Genomic DNA, 24335 nt, shown 5'->3' with positions numbered 1-24335 from the left:
GCTTAGTGCATGCTAGACACATGCTCTATCTCTGAACTACACCCTTAGCCCCAGCATCTTTCTTTATTGTAGTTTCCTTTCAATCAGCACAGCTTTTATTTCTGGTTTTCATACCTCGGCAGTTGTCATTCTACGTGGTGACCTGGATAAATTCTGGATAGAAAATTGGGATGAGGGTTTAACACAGATGATATTTGCATTTGTTATTGTTGCCTTAGTGAAAAGGTTTCTATTTCCAATTGTTTTTAGTGGTAGCAAAATCTGTTTAAAGTCCTTTTCATATGTGCCTTCCCTTGTCCTTAAGAAAAGCATGCATAGTCTCTAGACGTGAAAGCACAGTCTCCACTTTGTTTCTGAAAATGAACATGTGTGACTCCCCACACACTGAGAAGAAAATATGCTGCACTGATAATTGGTCTCAGTAGGAACCAAGAAGCCTTCTGTCGTGTTTGCTGCTGTCCAGTGGCGTTTCATATTCCACTTCTCAGATAAATTGTATCCTAAAATACATTGTGTAGCTTCAGAAATAATTATAGAGTGGCATTAAATGGAAGAAGAAAGAATACCATAATTTAAACCAATTCCTTTTCCTTTTACTGTATTTGATTGTACATGACAACACATATAGACACTAAAATAATTTCATTTCTTATTCTTTTCCTGTAAATAAAATAGCACATGTTGCTTACCAACTCACTGCCTGGCTAATACCTTAGGAGCATGTGTGTTGCCCTGGCATCCAAGTTTACCTTTTCTGCCCTGGTTGGATAGATTGAATTCCAAATTCTGAATTCCCTGGGGGCCATTGTGATGAAGTAGAAAAAGCAGGGCAGAGGCAAAATTTGAATTTCACTCTGCCTTTTAGGAGCTGTGTGATAACACTTGGACTCAAAGGAATTTAAATATATGCCTGGCACTCAGTAAATGTCAGTTGAATTTGAATCAGACAAATTTGCAGTGCATCCTACTGTGTGTTCAGGTCTATACTCGCTAGAAATACATAGCTCTTATCTAGACACGATCATCAACCCCCCCACCCGGGCCCACCCCAGCCCTTCAACAGTAGTTTTCTTGGTTCTGGTGTACATTCAACTGCTTTAGCATGAGTCCTTAAAAGATAATGTGGAAGTATTCAAGTCTTTCCTTTGACAGTCTTTTGGGAGTATCCCAGCATGGGGGAGGTGAAGATTGTGGTGATATTTTGATGTCAGCTTTCTCAGCACTGGCAAGAAACCAACAGCTACCTTACTGAATGAGAGTCCTGACAGCATTTATTGGGAACAAAATATATATCATCTTAGCTTTTCTAGTATAACTCTGAATTGCTGAATTCATTCTTCCAGGATGTCCTGGCAGAGAGATAAAGAATTTATGAGGAGCAGAGGTGTTTGTATGCTTTGGTTTGTTTAGTGTGTGATAACATTCATCACTAATGCTGGCATGAAATTTAAGTGGTTTAGAATAAAGGGTGACAGAGTAAACAGTGCTCTGAAATGGGGAGAATGAAGTAGCTTTCTTGTAGGATGTGATGAGGAGGCCAAAGCCATTGCATTGCCAGAAGTCCCCTGTCCTCTTTTTGTCTCCATGTCCCCTTGTTCTCACCCTCAGGCAGTATTTTCTTCTGTTTCTGTTGAAGCTGAGGCAGGCTGGGAGTGGTGACTTGTCCCCAGACCTTTTTATATTTTATTTAGAGAGACTCTTTAAGACTCTTTAAGCAACTCTTGCTGAGTTGCTTAGGGCCTTGCTAAGATGCTGAGGTTGGCTTTGAACTCATGGTCCTCCTGCCTCAGCCTCCTGAGCCACTGGGATTACAGGCATACAACACTGTGCCTGGCTGAGACCTCATCTCTCTCTCTCTCTTTTGAGGTATTGGGGACTGAACTTAGGGGAACTCAATCATTGAACCATATTCCCAGCCCTATTTTGTCTTTTATTTAGAGACAGGGTCTCACTGAGTTGCTTAGTGCCTTGCCATTGCTGAGGCTGGCTTTGAACTCGTTATCCTCCTGTCTTAGCTTCCCAAGCTGTGAGACCTCATCTTTTAATAAAAGTGTTTTTAAAAATTAAAAATAGTAAAAATAAAACATGTATTCTAGGGGTGGGGATGTGGCTCAAGCGGTAGCGCGCTCGCCTGGCATGCGTGTGGGTTCGATCCTCAGCACTACATACAAACAAAGATGTTGTGTGCACCGAAAACTAAAAAAAAAAAAAATAAAAAAAACCAAACAAATAAACATGTATTCTATTTGAGGTAGCTGATTTTATGTGATTTTTGGAGCCAGAGTGTTTCAAATATTGAGCAGTGGTCTTTAAACTATCCCAACAGGCTGTGTTCTATAAATACATTCAGTACTGTTTCTTCATAGATTTAGATGCATAACAACAACAATAACAAAAGAATGTCTCTGTGAATAGTAGCAAAGAGTTTTTCTAGTTGCCTGAAGGGATTGAAGTCATTTCCCAAAAGGCCACATATAGTTCAACAAACTATATTCACACAGTCTTAGTTGAACAAATACTCTATGCTCAGCAATATTGTCTTTTAAAGTTATAGAGGAAGTATATGATGTCACCTTGGTCCTTTTTTTTTTTTAAAGAGAGAGTGAGAGAGGAGAGAGAGAGAATTTTTAATATTTTATTTTTTAGTTTTCGGCGGACACAACATCTTTGTTTGTATGTGGTGCTGAGGATCGAACCCGGGCCGCACGCATGCCAGGCGAGCGCGCTACCGCTTGAGCCACATCCCCAGCCCGTCACCTTGGTTCTTAATGAAGTTAAGATTATAATTATAATAATTACGCTGAGTACTAAGTGCCAACGATGCTGTTACTGCCCTTACATGTATATTGTTTCACTTTATCCTCACAACAACCATTTTGGTATATATTCATGTGTCCATTTGACAAATGATGAAACCGAGGTTCAGAGAAATTTAATAACTTGCTAAGTAGTGGGGTCAGGACTCTTTCTAAAATCTGTCTGATTTCTGAGACCATGGTTTACTTCCTAAGGCATAGTTGGACAGCCAAGATGGACTTGTGGAAGTGAATACTCAGGGACAAAGCAGATGGTGGTTGGCAATGGATACAAGGCTATGAGGAATGGCTAATGTGTGAGATGTCAGAATCAAAATTCTCAAAGATCTTAGCAGACTGGAATAACAGGAGTAATGAAATTCATTGGAGATAAATGCAAAATCCCCCTTTTAAGTAAAAAAGCAGCTATTTAAGTCCTGAGGAGGGGAAAGATGGTTTAATAAACTCTGTGAGGGGGAAAAAAGGACTTGGCAATTAATTTTAATTATTGGCAAGTTCAGGTTCAGTTCATACTGGAAGAGTAGATGTCATAGATGCTAATACTGTTTGATGCTATATTCATAAAAATATGGAATCCATTGAGAAATAAATGAAGGCAAGAGGATCAGAGACCTGGTAGTTCAGGCATGTGAGGAATGATTGAATGAATTAGGGGTTTTTGGTCCTCAAGTGTTTAGTTCACATTGCTGAAGGATTAGACTTATTCTACCTAATTCCAGAGGAAAGTCCTAGGCCCTGACCAATGAATGGAAGATGTGTGTGGGGAGATTTGGACTAAGCAGAAGCTGTTGGGGCTATCCCAGAATGATCTGGGCTGCCTGGTAAGGAAATGAGGCTCAGGGTTGTGGAGATCTGGATTCTGTGACTCTTAAATGCTATAGGAATTTGGAACATAGGGGGTTTAGTCAGAGAGGCCTAGAAGCAACATATAGGGCTCATTGGGAAACTGAAACATAACTTGATTTAGAAGATTGGTGAGGGAAGAACATTCTAGGAGAAGAAAATGGTATATGAGAAGTAGAAAGAAAAGGGAGTAGATATATTTAGATGCTTGATTCATTGAATAGGGAAGGGTACATGACATGAATATGACCTATGAACTAATTGGGCAGGAGAGATAATACTGAATAAAAGGAATCTAGGGTATAATATAACTTCATAACACATGAGAAGCAGGAGAACTTCTTTTTTTTTTAATTTTTATTTTTTAGGAGAACTTCTTAAGGTGCCATTTATTTTCTACCCATGTATTTGATGAGATAATATTGATCCAATATGTCACCCAAATCTTGTTTTATTTGCAAGAGCCTGACTTCAACATCAGGAAGCCAATAGGTATCTCCTTTGTTCCTTCCTGAAAACCTTAGCTCCCTGAAGTGTTTGAAAGGAGACTTGTCAACCATAGAATTAAACCAACCATGTATTGTACCATGTTTGGATTTAAAAGTGAAGTAGGTGGGGGCTGGGGATATAGATTAGTGGTAGAGCACTTGCCCAGCATCCTAGCATAGGGAGACCCTAAGTTCTATCCTCAAAACTGGGGGAAAAAAAGTGGTGGAAGTAAAGCAGACTGGGTGCACACCTATAGTTCCAGCTACTCAGGATGCTAAAGCAGGGTATCACTTGAGCCCAGGAGTTTGGGGCTGGCTTGGGGAACATAGCAAGACCCCATCTCTTGAGGAAAAAAAAAAAAAGAGCCAGGTGCTATGGTACAGTTCTATAATCCCAGCAACTTGGGAGGCTAAGGCAGAAGGATTACAAGTTCAAGGCTGGCCTCAGCAACTTAGTGAGACCCTATCTCAAAATAAAAAAATAGAAAGGGCTGGGAATGTAGCTCAGTGGTAAAATGTCCCTGGGTTCAATCCCCAGTACAAACAAAAACAAAAACAAAGTGGTTGAAGAGTGGCCAAGTCATTCTCTCCTTTGTGTGGTGGTATCCTGAAAGGGCAGGTGGGACCCTCACCCCAGATTTAGTTTATACTGTGAAGACTGAGGATCCCCCATACCCCAAGAGATGATGAAAAGATGTTGCATATTCTGGAAGTCTCTGAGGAAGCATGGTGGTCCTCTAGAGCAGGTGTGAATTGACTTGTGGGTGCAATTCAAGGAATAGAGCCTTGGCATCACTGCTTCTAAAGGATGGAGTTAGATGCTTAAGATTAGGGCCTTGTTAGGTTTGAATCTCCTGCTGGAATCAGAGGAGAGAGACCCAGGCTTTCTTCTTAGCCTTTCAGATAACAGGCAGAATGGGAGGAAAGAGAGCTGAGCTTAAAAGCTGTGAGCATCAGACATCTGAAAGAGTCAGACTATTTCTTACAGCCTACAGGTAGAAACCATTTTTCCATTTTCCTTGCCGAGAACTAGTTTAAAGAATATATTCCACCACAGCCTATCCTCTGTGTATGCATGTGTGCCAACTGACTGAAAGCAGATGTCTGCTTATTTTCCACCTTAAACTTCCCTCCAGGCCTCATTACCTGTGCATAACCAGGTACTGCCTTCCATTGAAAGTGTGGATGGTTCTGACCCTTTGGCAACTCTGCAGAATCCAATAGCTAGACTGGAGGCAAAAGAAGAAGAGGAGGAGGAGGAGGATGAGGATACTGAAGAAGAGGAGGAAGAAGACGGTGAAGACACAGATTTGGATGACTGGGAGCCAGACCCACCCCGGCCCTTTGACCCCCACGACTTGTGTAAGTGCAGTCACTGGACTCTCAAAGGAAGCCACATGATCTTTTTTATGAGTGTGTGTGAATGTGAACATGGCTCATTTGCACTGAATCCTTCCCACATCCCACACATTGTGTCACATGCTCTGTGTGCATCATCCCACTTCATCTTCACAGTAGCCCAGGGAAGGAGTCATGACACTTGTATTTGTTTTCCAATTTTCCTGATGAGGAAACAAGCCCAGAATAGGTTAGGCAACTGCTCTGGGTGACATGGGGTGAATGGCTGATGAGGCATCTGAGTCTGGTCACTCTTGATACCAGCTTTCTATTGTAGTTGACCTAGTCCTGGACTATTCAGCCATATCAGTTCTAACAAGTTTGCTTTGTCACTTTCTTCACTAGAAGAGCTTCCCAGCCAGGTGCAGTGGTACACATCTGTAATTCCAGTGGCTCAGAATGCTGAGGCAAGAGGATCGTAAATTCAAGGCTAGCCTCAACAATTTAGGAAGACCCTCAGCAATTTAGCAAGATCCTCAGCAATTAAGTGAGACCTTGTCTCAAAATAAAAAGGGCTGGGAGTGAAGCTCAGGGGTAAAGTATTCCTGGGTTCAGTCCCTTGTACTAAAAAAACAAAACAAAACAAAAAAATTAAGAGTTTCCATTACCAAATCATTGTTTTATCTGTGGATCTTCACGTACATATAGCAAAGTTCTGACCTCGTTCATTTGAGTGAATGAGATTGTTCAGAGCTTTGTGGCCTTACAGTACCTCTCCTGGGCCATCCATGTGGTGCTGGTAAGCTCTCTCTCTAGGGGGCCAGTGTTCAGCCCTGTACTTAATTATTACCCAACAGAAAACTTACTTGTTTAATTTTTCCTTGAACTCACAAGTTTTCAGGGGAACTCCTAAGTCAAATGCACAGAAAGCCACTTTAATAATAAATATTAATACAAAGTTGTTCTCCATTATTTGAGAATTATAGGAATTAAAAATATCTAAACCAGATTACCACATTGCTGAAGGAGGTGAAATGGTGAAACATGAATGTGAATACTGTATGGTCCAGCCACTGTTCCCCTGCTTTATGGTGATGTACATCTTATTCTGGTGGATAATGTATACATGGGTGCTACTGGCAAACAGGAAATGTGACTGGCTTGGTGCAAACTGAGTTTTTTAGAATGAGCTAGAAATGCATGCATTTTACCTGAGAGTAAAATGATGTCAAGAAACTTGACTATTCTTCAAGGTTTTTTTCTTTTGCAGGGTGTGAGGAATGTAATAATGCCCATTCTTCAGTGTGCCCCAAGCATGGCCCCTTGCATCCCATCCCCAATCGGCCTGTGCTCACTCGGGCAAGAGCGAGTCTCCCCCTGGTCCTCTACATAGACAGGTTCCTTGGAGGAGTGTTTTCAAAAAGGCGCATTCCCAAGCGTACCCAGTTTGGCCCTGTGGAGGGACCCCTTGTCAGGGGGTCTGAACTGAAAGACTGTTACATTCATCTAAAGGTAATTTATACTTTTTCCTATTTCACTCCCTTCTTTAACAGTTTTTCAAGGGGCATTCATTTCTTTTGCTGAGTCTTTTGTTTTCATTTCATAACAGTCATTTGCTAGTATTTTTCTTTTTATGCTTAATTTTAAATGGAAACATTACTCCCCGCCCCAATAAAATGGAGGTCATAATTTTAGACCCCTGTGAATAATTCTGAGAAGTGTGGTTTTTAGGGTCTGTAGTAATATGCTAGAATTGACATAGTAAAATGCTATAGACTGAGAGGCTTCAGCAATGGAAATTTCTTTTTTCACAGCTCTGGAGTTAGAAATCTAACATTAATGTGTTGGCAGGTTTCTCCTTGACCTGCACATGACTGTCTTCTTATTGTGCACTTACAGGGTCTTTCCTCTGTACTTATGTGTGTCTTTTCTAATTTCCTCTTATTAAATGGACCAGTCATATTAGATTAGGGTGTACCTTAATTATGTTATGTTCACTTCATTACCTCTTTAAAGGTTCTATCTCTAAATGCAGTCACATTCTGAAGTACTGGAGGTTACAGGGTCCCCACATGACTTAGAGGTTGAGGGACACAAAATTCAACACAAAACAGAGAAATTGGTGTGGGTTTTTTTTTTTTTTTCATTTCTTTTTTTAAAATGAACTTTGGAATGTGGCTGGGCATGGTGGTATACACATGTGATCCCAGCAACTTGGGAAGCTGAGGCAGGAAGATCTCAAGTTGGAGGATAGACTGGGCAACTTAGCAAAATCCTGCCTCAAAATAAAAAATATAAAAAAGCTTGCTGAGGTATAGCTCAGTGTTATAGTGCCCCTGGGTTCAATCCCTAGTACCACAAACAAAGGAAAACAAAAACAAAATACTTTGGATACTTTTTTTTTTTTTTTTTTTGGATGCTGGGGATGGAACCCAGGCCCTGTGCATGCAAGGTAAGTACTCTATCAACTGAGCGATATCCCCAGCCCCAAAACACAGTACTTTGGAATACAGAAAATTACACGGATGTATGTAATCTGCTGTGTGCCATTAATGTTTGCAAAATACCCCACTTTTCAATATTAAAACAGGCTCGGTTTGAATTTTTTCTGTTAAATAATTGTTCACTGGGGCTAGGCTGTTACTCAGTAGTAGAGCTCTTACCTAGCATGTGCAAAACCCTGGGTTTGATCCCCAGCACTGCAAAAACAAAAACAAAAAACAAATAAGAAACCTACCCCAAAACAACAAAAAATAAGTTTGCTGTATGTTGAAGAATATTTATTTTGATCGCATTCTTTACTTTTAATGATTTTGCTTCTATCCAACCCTCTTTACTATCTGCTGTTTTGAATAGCTACTCTGAAGCACTAAGAAAGGGCAGTAAGAAAGGGTGAATATCTGAAATGTTATTTAGAGAAATTAGCTGCTGTTGTAGGGAGGATTTCTTTTAAACTAATGCTCAAGATCTCCAAGCAAGAATATTACCTGTCTTTGGGCTGAATATTATAAATGGATACAGTTGAATCTCCAAAGGATGCAAATTATAATGAAGTGGAGAGTATTATGCTTGATTTTTATTTACAGCATTTTTGGTTGTGCTAGTTTTGTGAGATATTAACTAAAGCTATGTAGTTTTATTGGTGAACTTTTAGATTTTGCCATGTAATTCTCCTATAGGTAAGAGAGGTTTCAGGAAGTATCCTTTCTTTCTCTTTATGTTTGGTAAGTCACAATTCTAGTATCTTTCTAGATACAAAGGGAAGATATATGGTTAATTTAAGGAGAAATATTTTGTATATTATTGCTAATAGTATATTGAAGGTTTTGTTTTTTTGGTGTGGGTCTTTACCTTTTCTTTGGTTGCAGGTTTCTCTTGATAAAGGGGACAGAAAAGACAGGGATTTGCATGAAGACCTATGGTTTGAGTTGTCTGATGAGACCCTGTGTAACTGGATGATGTTTGTACGTCCAGCCCAAAACCACCTGGAGCAGAACCTGGTGGCTTACCAATATGGCCACCATGTGTATTATACAACGATAAAGAATGTGGAACCCAAGCAGGAACTGAAGGTATAGTGCTGGATCTGGAGGGCTCTCTGCTAAAAAAGAACTTATCCTAATTTTTTCCTTCTAGTAAGTATGATTCTTACTAAAATGGTTCTTTACTGGTAATTTATTTACCTCTGGAGCCATCCCTAGGGGAAATTGGTTCCGGGATTCCCCCAAGATCCTTATGTAAAATGGTGTAATATTTGCATAGAACTTACACATTCTTCCCATGTATTTTAAATTATTTCTAGATTATTTATAATACCTAATAAAATATAAGTGCTATATAAATGTTTTTATACTGTATTGTTTAGGGACTAATGACAAGAAAAACTCTGTATATTAAGTACAGATGTAATTTTTTTGGACAGTATTTTTGGTCAGCAGTTGGGGGAATCCATGGATATAGAGGGCTGACTGTACTATGTACTACAGATCAGTAATAATCTTGTAAATAAAACAATGAGAAGTAGATGGGCTCTGTTCTCATCAAGAGCCTACAGAAAGGCATTAGGTCTGGGGATAAGAAAGTGATTGTATGGGGAGCTGACTGATATTTGTGATGGGGTAATTAAAGATAGTATCACTTAATGTCATTTATACATAACTAAAGAAGAATTTGTTGTGAAATGTGGGATTTTATAAAATAAAATTCAGATGGATGGGCAAGATTCCTTTTCTTTATCTGAATACTTCATTTTATTCAAAGAATTCTTTGACTTCTGATTTCAGAAATATGTATTTTGGGGGTAACCCTGTTAGAATTTGTCTAAATATTGACTTTTGATGACATAATGAAATTTTGGTATGATTCCAAAAGAAAAATTCTTTTTTTTTTTCTTTTCCTATGCTGCTAGGGATAGAACCCAGGGCTTTACACATTAGGCAAGTGCTTGATCAATAAGCAACTCTTCCTGCCCAAGATTCCTTCCTTCCTTCTTTAGCATATATTAGGAACATGGACAAAAGAGGGGGGCCAAAGTAGTCTTTAACTTCCTGAGGTAAATAACAAAATAGATGAGAAATGATTATATCAGTACATGAACACTGAATTGCATAGTGTCTCAATGTTAGAAACTGATTGCTCCTCTTTAGTGGGAGAACAAAGTCCTGGATTTTATTCAAAAGGTGCAAAACCTCTGTCTTGGAAACCATCAGCTAGATAATCCACCAGCCATGAAGAAAATATGTAAAAAGAATGTCAAAGGAGATTAACATCTCATGCCATCTATTCCAGTGCTGCACCACTGAACTAACTTACTCTAGCTCTGTTTTCTCTTGTAAAAAAGTAAGTGTAACTGTAGAGGTTAAGATGAATAGAAATAATTAAATAGGAATTTAATATTTGAGTACAATAAAACAACCAAAACAACAGATAGAAGGAATGAGAAAATGGGGAAGTATTTGTAATACAGGGTAAAAGATTTTAAGTATGATGACTGATACAAAGAGTTGTATACCTTCAACTTAGCTACATCCAGATGGACAAATGAACAAATACCAAGAATAGACTCTATTTACAAAGGGAAAAGAAATGTTAAAAAAAAAAATTAACCCTTAATCCAGGTGTGGTGGTGCATACCTGTAATCCTAGTGACTTAAGAAGCTGAGGCAGGAGGACTGAAAGTTTGAGATAAGCCTGGGCAACATAATGAGATTCTATTTCAAAATAATAAGGAAAGGTGCTGGAAATGTAGCTTAGTGGTAAAGTTCATTCCCCAATAGTGCATGAGGGTGTGGTGCAGCTGGGGTTATAGCTTAGAGGTAGAGTGAGCATGTATGAGGCCCTGGGTTCCATATCCAGAATGGACAAAAGAGAAAACAAAAAAAAAATGTCCCCAATTAAACTATTTTTAAATGCTTAAAATTTTATTTATATATATATATGTGTGTGTGTGTGTGTGTGTGTGTGTGTGTGTGTGTGTGTGTATTTAAAACTAAAATGATTTATAATGTAGAACATGAAGACGACAGTTTGCAAATTCATTATCACTTAAAGGAAATCAGTGTGCTAAGCTTTGAGAAATGAGATGTTCCAACATATACACCAAAAATTTAAAAACAGAATTAAATTAAAACATGAAATGTTATCTAATGTAATGCAGATCAGGGGATCAAAGATGAAGGTCACACATTATTAAAAAGAAATCCAACCAAGGACAGCTGTGTCATGATCTCTCATTAGTGTCACAACAGTGCCTCTCTTTTGGTGGACTTGAACATTTTGGCAGACATTCAATCAGCTTTAAAAACAAAAACAAAACCAAGAAAAACCAGTTTTTACATGGCTACTATTGTTCTTCCCACCATCTTCCGGCTTGTTTTTTGCTGCTATTTCTCTCAGGCGTATTCTCCTTTTGTTCATAATGGGGATCCCAAGCACCCAGAATTGGCCTTGTACCCACCGCTGCTGGTCCAGCCACTCACCCTGCCTGCATTTTTTAAATTGATAAACATGGTTACTTTATACTTATCAAAAGAGCTATTTTAGATTTAATTAGAAATAATTTTTAAATCATATCATCCTTGTGCATGCATGAAAATGCATACTTAGGTAAAAAGTTAAGATATAAAACTGCTTTTTATGCATTGTCACTTTTTCCCCTTTCAATCACTGGTTTACATCATGATGTCTGTGATTTTTGGGGGCAGTACTGGGGATTGAACTCCTGGCTTCTTGCATCTAAGGTAAATGTTCTTCCACTGACCTACCTCCCCAGCCCTTTTTGTTTTTTATTTTGAGACAAGGTCTCACTAAGTCACATAGGCTGGCCTCAAACTTGTAATCCTCCTAAGTACCTGGGATTATAAGTATAGGCCTCATGTTTTTGCTTTTCTGTCTTCTGCCATCTTCTGTTCCATTAAGATGATATTGATGATATATTTTTTTTGTGTGTGTGGTACTTATGCATGCTGTGAAAATACTCTACCCCTGAGCCACATCCCAGTCCTTGATATTGTTATATGTATATTTCCAGTCCTTGGTATTGTTATATGTATATTTACATATATATTTTGCGCCTGGGATCAAACCCAGGACCTCGCATGCGGTAGGATTTTGTTCTACTACTGAGCCATATCCCAACTCCTCACAATCTTTTAAAAATAAATAGTCCAGGGCAGGGGATGTTGCTCAGTAGTAGAGTGCTTACCTAGCATGTGTCAGGCACTGGGTTTGATCCCCAGCACCACATCAAAATAAAACAAATAAAGGTAGTAAAAAAATAAATATTCCACTATTGCCTCTGGGATCTTGTTCCATACCACGTAACTTTTTGTATGCATGGTGGTTGGAATTGGGCCTGACACTTGTGCTGTACCACTGAGCCATACCCCTATCAAGTTTGAATATTGTGCTTTCACATTCATTTGAATTCATCTGTGTCTTTTTCCTAAATTGAATCACAGGCCCTTGGAAGCGAAGTGTTTTTTGATCAAGTCAGTAGGAAGTTTCTGACAGTTCTGACTGAAGCCTTAATGAGAGGCCTGTAGAATGCTAACCAGTCTCTTAACCACTTTGAAATTTTTTCTTATTCTGAGGGAAATGGCAGTTTTTTTGGCTTTCATTTGTAGTGCTTGGCAGGTGTCAACAAGTCATGGAACCCAAAGGGGGCTTATAACTGAATGAGGTAAGAACAGTGCAGAGAGCTGGGCCAGACTTGTGCAGGAGTGTTGTGCAGGTTCTGAGTGCTGCATCATGGCAGCAATTGTAGGATGCCAACCAGAGTGGGAGATGCTTTCTGATTTCTGAGATGTTAAATATGAAAAAAGATACATCTTGGAATTGATGGATTAGTGTGTGTTTGTAATAGCAAAATATAAACCACCTAAAAGTACAACCATAGGGGCACAGTTGAGTCTATTATGGAATACAGATTCTACATAATATTACTCCACCATTCAAAATGAAGTCTGCCTTTATAAATATTCCCTTATATTTAAATTAATGTTCTATAAAAGTTACATATGATTAAGTCATTTAGTGATTAATAAGTTGAAATCCTACTGTGTTTCAGACAGTAGGAAAAAAACAAGCTTGTTTCCCTGTGTTCAGGGAACTTGCATTCTAGGGGGGAAGTGGACAGAAAGATGTAAACAAATAAATAATATCCAATAGGAGTTAAGTTTCATGGTGCAGAAAGAGCAAATAACGGGAAAGGGACCAATTTAGATGTGCTTCATAGAAAAAGCCTTGCTTAAGAGGTGATAGGCTGAGGACTGGGAATGAGAAGAGACCAGTCCTGCAGAGGGTTATAAGAAGAGCAAAGGAGAAGAACCTTGCACTCCAGGGGGTGAGCCAACAAGGGCAAAGGCTTGGATGGGAAGGCACTGGGCATGTTTGAGTTGCTGAGTGTAGGCCATCTTGGCTTAAAGGTGGGCAAAGTGATAGGAGCTGAGGTTTCTTAGTAAGATAGAGGAGATCATGGAGCCCTTGGAGGATTATCATGAACATTTCAGGTTTATTATGAAATAAGCCATTTCTGGTAAAACAAAATTCAATTGTGTTTTAAGAAGACAATTATTTTAAGAAGACTTTGGCTCCTGTGTGGATTGCAAGGAAAAAGGGAGGCTAGTTTGAAGGCAAGAGATGGTGGTGGCATGCCTCCAGGTGGAAGAAGCAGAGATGGAGAACACCTGAGGAAGTGACAGTTCTACTGAAGGATTACAGAAGCAAATGGAGAAACCAAAGATACATTTTAGGTTTTAAGTCTGAGCACTTCGGGGGAAGGTGAGGCAATTGAAATGAGAAGTTAGGTAGAGGTGGAGATATGAGTTGGGAAGCATCAAGAATTCCATTCTGGGCATGTTAAATTTAAGTTGTTTGTGAAATATCCCAAATATCAGATCAGAAATAGAATACATTTGGAGTGATCAGAGAAGGGGCATCTGGGATGAAGGTATTAATTTGGGAATCATTAGTATAGAGTGGTTAGAAATTGATGTGATCAGTGGAGGGAAAAATAAGAAGGCTCAGGACTTGAATTAAGCTTTGAGGAACACTAATATTGGGAAGTTAGGTGGAAGAGGAGCCAGCTAAGGTGAGTGAGCAGAAGCAGCTATTGGGGTAGGAGAGAAACAGCTATCACTGGCGTAGGAGAGAAGAGCCCTGGGAGAATGTGGAAGTGTTTGGTACAGTCCCATTTGTGATCACAGTGTGAGTTATTTGGTGGCAGCCACTATGATTGCAGTTGTATTCAAATCTGTGTTTAAATATAGCTCTATTATTATTATTATTATTATTATTTTACAAATCAGAAGAGGCTATTTTATCTAGATGAAGAGACTATGAATAAAGTTCTTCTGGAGTTATTCTAATTAAAAAAAAAACACAGAATTTTTAAAAAGGGAAAAGAAAACAGGCAATGTGTCTTGACTTCTTGACAGATGATCTGCCAGATGGGTGTTGGGGAGCCAGGTTCACAGTGTGGTTTTTTTTTTTAATGGGCTGTGAAAAAGCCTGAATTGTTTCATTTAACAGGAGAAATAATGTAAGCATGCAAAGCACATCTGGTGATGTTCCTTAATTCTTGATGTCCTTGGTTCTTGCAGGTGTGGTATGCTGCATCCTATGCTGAGTTTGTGAACCAGAAAATTCATGACATCTCTGAGGAAGAAAGGAAAGGTGGTTGGACTTTTATATTGTATATTTTCTACATGAATTCTAAGTTGTATATGTTACATCTTCATGCAACCTCTAATTTTTTCATTTCAGTGTATTTCAGAAGATATTCCAGGTTCTTAGAGCTACACACCTCCATCTAACTGTAGGATCAAATTACAATGACATATTTACATTTCTTTCATGGGTGCTAGAAAATAGTATTTAATATAATAAAAACCTGCAAATACTAAATTAGAACCTAGATCAGAGGAGAATTCTTATCTGGACTTGAACATCTTTGAGGACATGGTAAAGCAGGCATTCACTTTATCTTTAATGTAAATATTAACTGAAATGCCATCTCTGTATAAAAAGGTGAACAAATTATTATGTATACTGCTTGATGAATTTTTACAGTGAACTCATGTAAGTTCCCAAATGTGATTACTCTCTGTGTAAGTTCCCAAATGTGATTACTCTCCTGACTTTCAATACCACACATAAGATTTACTTGTTATTGAATTGCACATAAATAGAATTATATATACATTTTTTTGTGTCTGGGCATCTTACTCAGCATTGTGAGGTTCATCCATATTATTGGATATGATTGCAATTTATTCATTTTATTGTTGTTTGGTATTCTGTTGTATAAATGTATAACCATTTATTTATCTATTATGCTGTAGATTTGATTGTACAGTGCAATTATCATAGTAAGTACCCAGAATTAGGTCAAATTTCACAGGTTAAGGGCACAGTTTTCATTAAGAGTCCCCTCGCTTCAGATATCAGATGCAAGCTCCGTGGTTCCCAACCTACCTATACTACTAGCTATAATTTAGGGAGCTCTCTATTGCTCTTCAGGTTTGATAATTAACTAGAATGACTCAATAGAGAACCTAGGAAAGCACTTTATTTAATGGTCACAGTTTTTTTATAAAGGATATATATATCAGGATTAGCCAAATGAGGAGAACTAGGGTGAGGTCTAGGAGGGTCCCCAATGAAGCTTCTGTGTCCTCTCAGGATATATCATTCTCCTGGCACATTGATGTATCATTGCCAATCATAGAAACTCATTTAAGCTTTGCCGTTCAGAGTTTTTATTGAGGCATTATTATATAGGCATGATTGAATTAATGGTCATGTGATTGGACTCAATTTCTAGCTCTCATTCTCCTCTGGGAGGTAGGGCTGGTATTAACTGATTCAAAGCACCAACCCCCCCCCCCCTCCTTTTTTTTTTTTTTGTGGTACTGGGGATTGAAGCCAGGGCGCTCTACCACTGAGCTCTATCCCAGTCCTTTTTATTTTTTATTTTGAGACAAGGTCTCATTGAGTTGCTCAGACTGGCCTTGAACTTGTGATTTTCTCTTCTTAGCCTCTAAAGTGGCTGGGATTACAGGTGTGTGCCAAGCACCTGGCAAAGCACCAACCTAATCACAAGGTTGAACTTTCTAACACTGCTACCCCTGACTCTGAGTCATCTCCTTAGCATAAACTCAGGTAGGATGAGGGGCCATGATGATAACAAAGGCACTTCTATCACTCAGGAAATTCCAGCTACTAAGAGCTTTCCTCCCAGGAGCCAGAGACTAAGGTTGGCCAGATTCTTTATCTTATATCAGGATTGTTCGTAGTTTTGGGCTGTTTTAAAAAGTGCCTGCTCTGACTGTTTTTGTACATGTCTTTGGTGAACACGTGTGCACATTTCCTTTAGGTGTACATCTAGGGGTGGAATTACAGGGTCCTATGTTATGCATATATTCAGCTTTAGGAGTTACTTCCAAACATTTTACTGAAGTCATTATATTGGGCATTGATTTTTAAGTTATTTGTGATAAAATATACCCTTAAATTATGAGACTTGGGCGGGACATAGTGGTGCATACCTGTATTTCTGGTGACTCAGAAAGCTAGGGCAGGAGAATCGCACCTTTAAATCTAGCCATCCTGGGCAATTTAGCAAGACCCTCAGCAACTTAGAGACCCTGTTTGAAAATGAAAATAAAAAGGGCTAGAATATAGGTTAGTGGTAAAACTTGCCCCTGGATTCAATCTCCAGTACCATAAAAGAAAAGGAATATTATGAAACTTGGATCTGAATCAGTGGATTATCTAAATACAGATCTCCTTACAGTGCTTTCTCTCTTTCTGGGTGAAGGGTGTGTGTGTGTGTAGAGTGGTGTGAGCGTGTTGTTCCTTTGATGTCCTGCATGAATGTGTCAGAAAATAAGAGCCTATAACTCACCTCTGTGCCAAATTCTAGTCTTTGATTTTATAACAAGAAAGTCATACAAATAGCAGATACTGTCTGCAGGAAGATAAGAATGGCAGAGAAAACAGGCATCTGAGTTTTCCTGGTGTCTGTTGATCATCAGCTTTCATGATTTCTCTCCTGTGATTGTAGTTCTTCGAGAGCAAGAGAAGAATTGGCCCTGCTATGAATGTAACCGCCGGTTTATAAGCTCAGAGCAATTGCAGCAGCATCTCAATTCTCATGATGAGAAACTGGATGTGTTTAGCAGGTATGTATGAGGACAAAGGCTCACAAATCAGGTTTGGAATCATTTTTGTACATAGACTAATGAGTGTGTATGCTTACACAGGTAACCAGTTAGGTAGCTATCGAGGATTGTCTTTCATAACTAACCCCTTCCTTATTTACTATTTATTGCTTTTCTAGCATAACCAATACCCAACAATGGAAAATCCCCTTACTTCAGTTAAGTCTCCCTTAACTAGAGATTATGAAGTAGGAATCCTTCAGATAGCATTTAAACATCAGGGTAAGGGTATATTGGAGTAAGAGGAAAGACCCAGAGTTCAGTCAGAACTATTGCAACAGTTCAGGTGAGGAAAGAGTGTTCTTTAGATTAGATGGGACAGATGTAGGATTGTCCACTTAAAGGATTTGGAAAGATACAAGATGGTGTGAAACCTCACTTAGGAAAGTGGGAAAGAGAATATTCTAGGGAAGTACTGTACAGTTGCCTGCAACACTGAATGTCCATATGAGGTTCACAGTCATAAAATGAGAGACTACAAGCAAGACTGTATGTTGTTTTCGAGCCCCATCCAGCTGCTGCAGTGCAGGCAGGGAACTGGGTTACAAAAAATGTGGTTTTGCTGAGAGCATCCAACACAGTGACAACAAAGAAGCAGCAACTCGGATGGGGATCAGAGAAAATACAAGGGATTGATTGCAGTGAATGACCTTTGAGGTGTGCTATGGACAAAGGAAGGATTGGACTGGGAGATGACGGGAGTGGAAGGGTTATTGAATTTGGGTATTGGAGAGAGTGAGCTGGAGAGGTAGGAGATAGTGTGTCAGAATGGGCCTTTGTGGAAACAGGGGCAGTGGGATTGTATTGAGGATGACAGGTCTAAGATATGACCTTGGGGATAAATATCTGAAGGTGATGGATGCAATGAGATTCAAGATATTTACTCCTAGGTTTTCTCACTTTTCATGGTTCTATTACATCATTTTTTATATTATATTAGGATTTTTGACTTACAGGCCTGCTGCCTCTGCTAAATTCTGAGGATAAGATCACCTTTAACTTGATATCTTTAGTGCCAAGCATAGTGTATGACACATAGAAAAGTGTTCACTTTCTATCTGATAAAATAAATTTGAGACAAATGAGCAAAATCTGAATTTTGACTAGATATAATAATATTGAGCAACTACCTGATTTTTTTTTAGGTGTGATAATGGTATTGTGTGTGTTTAGAATTTTCCATACTTGAGAGTGAGTAGAGAGCATGTGCCTGTAGTTCCCGCTACCTGGCAGACTAAGGCAGGAATTTGAGCTCAGGAATTTGAGACTAGCCTGGGCAACATTGAAAAAAAAAAGAAAAGAAAAATTTTGTTAAATAGCTATGTAGAAGAGTATGATATGATGGATATTCACAAAATATCTAAAAGATGTTTTGTGATGTACTTTTGAAATATCTTAATAAGGAATTTTTGTATGTTAGTCATTCATTAAAGGAGGTAAAATTTATTCAGTATCTTAGCCAAACTGTGGAACCAAAGTAGGCGTTCATCAATGGATGAATGGATAAAGAAAATGGGTATATGTACACAATGGAGTTTTATTCAGCCATAAAGAATAATGAAATTGTTAGTTGCAGGAAAAAGGATGAAACTTGAGAACATTATGTTAAGCAAAATAAACCAAACTTAGAAGGTCAAGGGTCATATACTTTCTCTCATGTGGAAGCTGGAGAGGAAAAAGGAAAGGTGGGAGGGATCTCATGAAAATGGAAGGGCAATCAGTAGGGGGAAGGGACCAAGGAAAGGAAGGATAGGAGGGAAAGGGGAAATACTGGAAAATGATATTGGCCAAATTATATTATATTGTGTGGTGAATGAATATGTCACAACAGATCCCACCATTATATGCAACTATAATGCATTAATAAAAAAATGTGGAAACAAAAGGGTTGTGCCAGTTACAATGTCAACAGCAAGATAAAATAAAATAAAACAATTTGGTGTTTGGAATAGTTGAATTAGAAATTTGTACTAACCCTCCTGAAGATTTTGTTTGTATGTGGTGCTGGGGATCGAACCCAGGCCGCAAGCATGCCAGGTGAGCGCGCTACTGCTTGAGCCACATCCCCAGCCCTCTCCTGAAGATTTTGGTAAAACAAAATACTTTGCATTTAGCCACATTTTGTGGAAGAAATCTTGAACTGAGGTTAAGAGAGGAAGGCTGGAATCTTGTTTAAGATAACATGTCCTCAAAACACACTAGGCTTAGCATGTTCTGTCTGCATTTCTCACCTCCTTTCAGAAGCAAAATGTTGTCAGCACTTTGTGTTTACATAGCTCTCTTTTTTCCCCCAGAATAATTTGAAGACACCTCTTTATGCTTTAGAGAGGGCAAAGATAAGAACTTTAGAAAGTGTTTCCATTAGAGAAAAAAATCAGGGAAATTAATCAAGTGAGGGGAACTCAAAATCTGGGGTTAGTAACGACCATTTAGGGAAACATTTTATGGAGTATGATGTAACTATAACTATCCGTAACCCAATCTTTTGTCCCCAGAACAAGAGGCAGAGGGAGGGGACGAGGCAAGAGACGATTTGGTCCAGGTCGAAGGCCAGGGCGTCCTCCAAAATTTATCCGCTTGGAAATAACCAGTGAAAATGGAGAGAAAAGTGATGATGGGACACAGGTACTGGGAATTGGGAAAGAACTCCTTCTTAGATGCTTGTTTAGAGAACTTTCAGAACTCTGGCTGGATTTAAACACAAGCACCTTTCAGATGTTAATAGTCCTGTCAAAGAATCAGAGCTTTGCTGCTTGTTAACTTAAGTGGGATTTGGAGAAGGGCAGAAAGCATGTATTTTCAAGTGTTATTCACAATTATTCACAGTTATTCAAAAACTCAACTTTGCTGCCCCCCCAAAATTTGATATTGGCCAGAGATATTAAAGAGGCAATTTTGTTTTATTAATTTAAACCATTACAAAATTTGATATTTGTGAAGGTTCATATCATGATCCTCCCCATTCAGTGGTCTGAAATATCTCGTGATTTTTGTATTTTGTGTGTATTTAATTAATTTTCCCAGAGGGAGAGTATTTTTTTTTCTCTGAGTATTATGAATCTGGTCATTTAAAAATAAGCAATAGCTGGGCACAGTGGCTAGCTACTTGAGAGGCTGAGTGGGGAGGATCACTTGAGTACAGGATTTTGGGCCCTGCCCAGGTAATATAGCAAGCCGCTGTCTCTTAAGAAAAATTTTTTAAAAAGCAGCAATTCTAAATCTGAGCCGGTAGTCCTTCTAGCACTGATCTCTATCTAGGTAAGTATATAATTCTTGGTTATTGCAAATTTCAGGACTTGCTACATTTTCCCACAAAGGAGCAGTTTGATGAGGCTGAACCAGCTACTCTGAATGGGCTGGATCAACCGGAACAGACCACTATCCCAATCCCTCAGCTGCCACAGGAAACTCGGTCGTCTCTGGAACAAGAACCAGAAACTCACACCCTTCACCTACAGCCACAGCATGAAGAGAGTGTGGTACCCACCCAGAGCACTTTGACCGCAGATGACATGCGCAGGGCCAAACGCATCCGAGTAAGTGGGATGCTCATTCTTACAGCTGGTCTCCTTCTTCCCCTCAACGCATGGTGTTCCAGCCTGTTCACCATCCACTTTGAAATCTTGTTATCTAGCCTATCATATGCTTGCAAGAAAGTTCTCTTTCTTAATGTTTCCATATCCTATGGCAGGCTGGCATGGCTGGTCCTAGATTTTATCAGCCTGGATTTTGGCAGCTCCTGGATTAGTATAGTAAAAATAAGATAGCTCTTCACATCTCTAAGTTCATAGATTAGAAATGGAGAAATAAGTATACTTAATTATAATTATTATATATATATTTTTCTTTTATTTCTTTTTGGTGCTAGGGATGGAACCTAGGGCTTCCTGCATGCTAGGCAAGCACTATTCCACTGAGCTACATCCCTATCCCTAATTATTTATGTTAATTATTTTAAGCCAGGCTTGTCTGTTTCTAATCATAGCTCTCAAGTTAATTGTGGGGAACTAAAATTGGTTATCTACTATTTCCAAGGGGAGACTGGCAAGTGTCACTACTATTTGTCAATGCAAAGGGAACTGTGTCCAAGTTGATATGACAGGTATAGTCCACACACTTGGGACAGCATGAAGTAAAGTTGTATGTCAGGAGCTAACTAACATCTCGCTTATGTGACCTGTGTCTTGGCCTTAGATCATGAGACTACAGGGCTTCCATGATTTCCAGTTAAGATGTGTGTTTCTCTTACTATTTCACAGTCAGCATTTGAGTCTCAGTAACTGCAGGGATTGCATTGTAGAAAACAGTATGGTTTTGTGTGATGTCTATGCAGACAAAAAGCAATGACATAAAACCCATGTTTGTGGCCAGCTGAACATAAAAAGACTTTGATTTGTACTTGACTTTAGATGAAAAAGATTTTTTACACAACTTCCCAGGCTTTACAAATTTTAAATGGATGATTGGTTTAGATTATGTTTCTTTTGGTCTTCTTTTTTTTTTTTTAAAAAAAAAAAAAGATGATAAGTTAAACTGTATTCAGAGGGTCCATGGTAGTAGGTACAGATAACATTGCGAAGGGATCTTGCTGTGGGTAAGAGAAATTGGGTTCAGCTACCTCTTTTGGTTTTCTTATTTGCCTATAGGCTAGAAGGGACCTTGAAAAATAGTCCAGGCCTTCATGTAAAAATACTTTTAAACGTTCATAGGTACATGACAGCTTTGAGGGGCTCTTAAGAACTCTTTATCTCAGTACCCTTTATGAGGGTCCTATAAACTGAAACACATACAACTGTGGCTCAGTGTGTACTACTTCAAAAGGATCGATAAACATGTAAACATAGGCCAGAAAAACAAAAAGCTATGAATATCTTCTTATCCATTGTTCTACTTTATTTCCCAATCTTCACTTTTTTCTCTTTTCAATTACTATCTTTTCTGCTTTGGCTATTCTGATATTTTACTAAGTCCAGAGAAATGCTTGCTAGATTTTATTTTATTTTTTCTTTGAAGGAAAAGACTTTAAGCTTACACATGTAGTGAAGCTGTAGATGTATAAGCATAGTGTATTCTGTACTTGTTCTTGAAGAAGTTGGGGTACAGGTTCTGTATAAGTTTCCTTGTGTCACAACAAAAGCCACAGGCATGTGGCTTTTAGAAGTCAGTCTTAGTTGACCTATCTTGTTTTTTCCTCTTACATATTCTAAAAAGCAGGGCTATGTATTTTTTCATCTTTTTTATCCAGATTGGTAATGACCAACTGAAGGGAAGTCTTCCAATCCAATTGGTAATGTAACTATTTTTCTCTCCTCTAATGCTGCCTGCTCAGTTGGAGCTGCAGGTAGGTTTGTTTCCTGTGTTTCACATAACAGAATGTTATTTAAGTGTTTGCCTGACCTGCTGTTCATTGCAACCTTTATTTACTAAATCCTGATGAAAAGCACAATTTGGTTGCTCCAGTAAATGCATATTAATGAATAATTATAATTCATTTGCAAATAGATTCATGAGTAAATTACGGGCTGCATATTCTTCCTGTATGAAATGGAGGTTAGGACTAAGTGATCTCCAAGGTCCCTTCCAGTTCTAAAATAATTTGAATTACTTATGGAGTGGTACTGAGTTCTAACTGTCTAGGTATCTGACAGAACTTTCCCTTGAGCTCTGTATCTAAAAGCTGACAGTCTAAAAATAGCATTAGATTGTTTACAGTTATATGTGAAATGTAAAAGTACAGCTTATAATTGCTCTAGGAACTTGGAGGAGTGAAAGACTAAAGAAAGGTGGAGGAGGCAGGGAATAATTAATAAATGAGGGGAGACATAGAGTGAGTCCTTGAAACAGAGAGTCTCTTCTAGAAGGTAAATCATCCCAGAGGAGGGGAGCCATCAAATTAGAATCTCAGACACAGGGATGTGCTTGGTGTAGTTATAGGACAGTGCAAACAGTAGCTTGACCCTAGAGTAGGTGGTAAGTGAAGAATAGTGGAGAATGAGGTATATTCAGCAAGTCTAGTCCACCAAAGGCTTTAAAATCCAAAAATAGTCCAAGGAAAAGTTGTTAAAAACAAACAACCAAGAAACAAGCATGATGATTTTATTTCTTTTTAGGCTCAGGATTAAAATAGTACAAAAATTGGTCAATAATGTAGATTCCTTTAGCTTTTTTTGTTGGTTTCTGGAAATTGAACCTAGGGGTGCTTACCAACTGAGCCACATCTGCAGCCGCCCCCTCTTTTTTTGGGGGGGGTGCTGGGGATTGAACCCAGATCGTTGTGCATGTGAGGCAAGCACTCTACCAACTGAGCTATATCCTCAGCCCCTAGCCCTTTTTTTTTTTAAATTTTGAGACAGGGTCTCACTAAGTTGCTGATGGCTTCACTAAATTATTGAGATTGGCTTTGAACTTGTAATCTTCCTGCCTCAGCCTCTGGAACCACTGGAATTACAGGGCTGTGCCACCATACCAGACACTCCATTAGCTATTAATATCAAACTTTAGGAACATTTTAGAAACAAAGAATCTTGTATCAGAATTCATTGCAATGTGATTCACAGAACTTAACAAAAATAGTGTTTTGGCATCCTTAGAGCAGCAGATGTGCCATACAGTGTGATGTGGTTGACTGACAGGTGCTCAGGGATCAGAAGATCCTGATACATCTATGTGCTGCCTCTTCAGTTGCCATGATTTCTTCTAGAAAGTGGACCATTTGTGGCTCTACACTATAGAAGTTACCTTAGAGCAGAGCTGGCCTGCAAGTGGGTCAAAGGATGGGAAATGTTTCAGCACTTTTACTACCTTGTAATATGGGGATCACATAAGTATCATTAGCTCAGAGAAATACAGGCTAGTTCTTGAGTATTTAGACAGTGTTCTGGGCTCCATGGAAATCAAAGGGATGATAAGAGTTGTCAATAGAGCTAAGGAAGTGGAGTCAAGAGGCTGCTCAATTTAAATCAAGTGTCTGAAGGTATTCATGCTAATCAGAAATGACAGAAGACTGATTAGCATAATGGACCAAAGCAAAACTTAGCTTTGGATTTGGCACCCAAGGAGAAATGGAATCCTTAGCGGGACCATTGTCAACTGTTGTGCATTGTGTCTGTCCTTGGAAACTTGACCAA

The 24335-nt window shown here is 38.8% G+C and overlaps 1 protein-coding gene across 3 annotated transcripts in view; it reads left to right on the top strand.

Annotated features, from left to right (window-relative positions):
* Prdm10 (PR/SET domain 10) overlaps positions 1-24335 on the top strand; it is a 93440-nt gene that overhangs the window by 41381 nt on the left and 27724 nt on the right. For all 3 annotated transcript variants that reach the window (XM_027945541.2, XM_071616869.1, XM_071616870.1), the window contains 7 exons: positions 5284-5509; positions 6756-6997; positions 8854-9057; positions 14587-14659; positions 17052-17169; positions 19704-19833; positions 20502-20744. In XM_027945541.2, the coding sequence (XP_027801342.1) occupies positions 5284-5509; positions 6756-6997; positions 8854-9057; positions 14587-14659; positions 17052-17169; positions 19704-19833; positions 20502-20744 (1236 nt within the window). The remainder of the gene's footprint in view (positions 1-5283; positions 5510-6755; positions 6998-8853; positions 9058-14586; positions 14660-17051; positions 17170-19703; positions 19834-20501; positions 20745-24335) is intronic.

Source organism: Marmota flaviventris, chromosome 9, assembly GCF_047511675.1.
Source record: "Marmota flaviventris isolate mMarFla1 chromosome 9, mMarFla1.hap1, whole genome shotgun sequence".
In the NCBI taxonomy this organism is placed as follows: domain Eukaryota; kingdom Metazoa; phylum Chordata; class Mammalia; order Rodentia; family Sciuridae; genus Marmota; species Marmota flaviventris.
The sequence above is the reverse complement of the archived record's forward strand: the minus strand, read 5'-3'. Positions and strand labels throughout refer to the sequence as shown.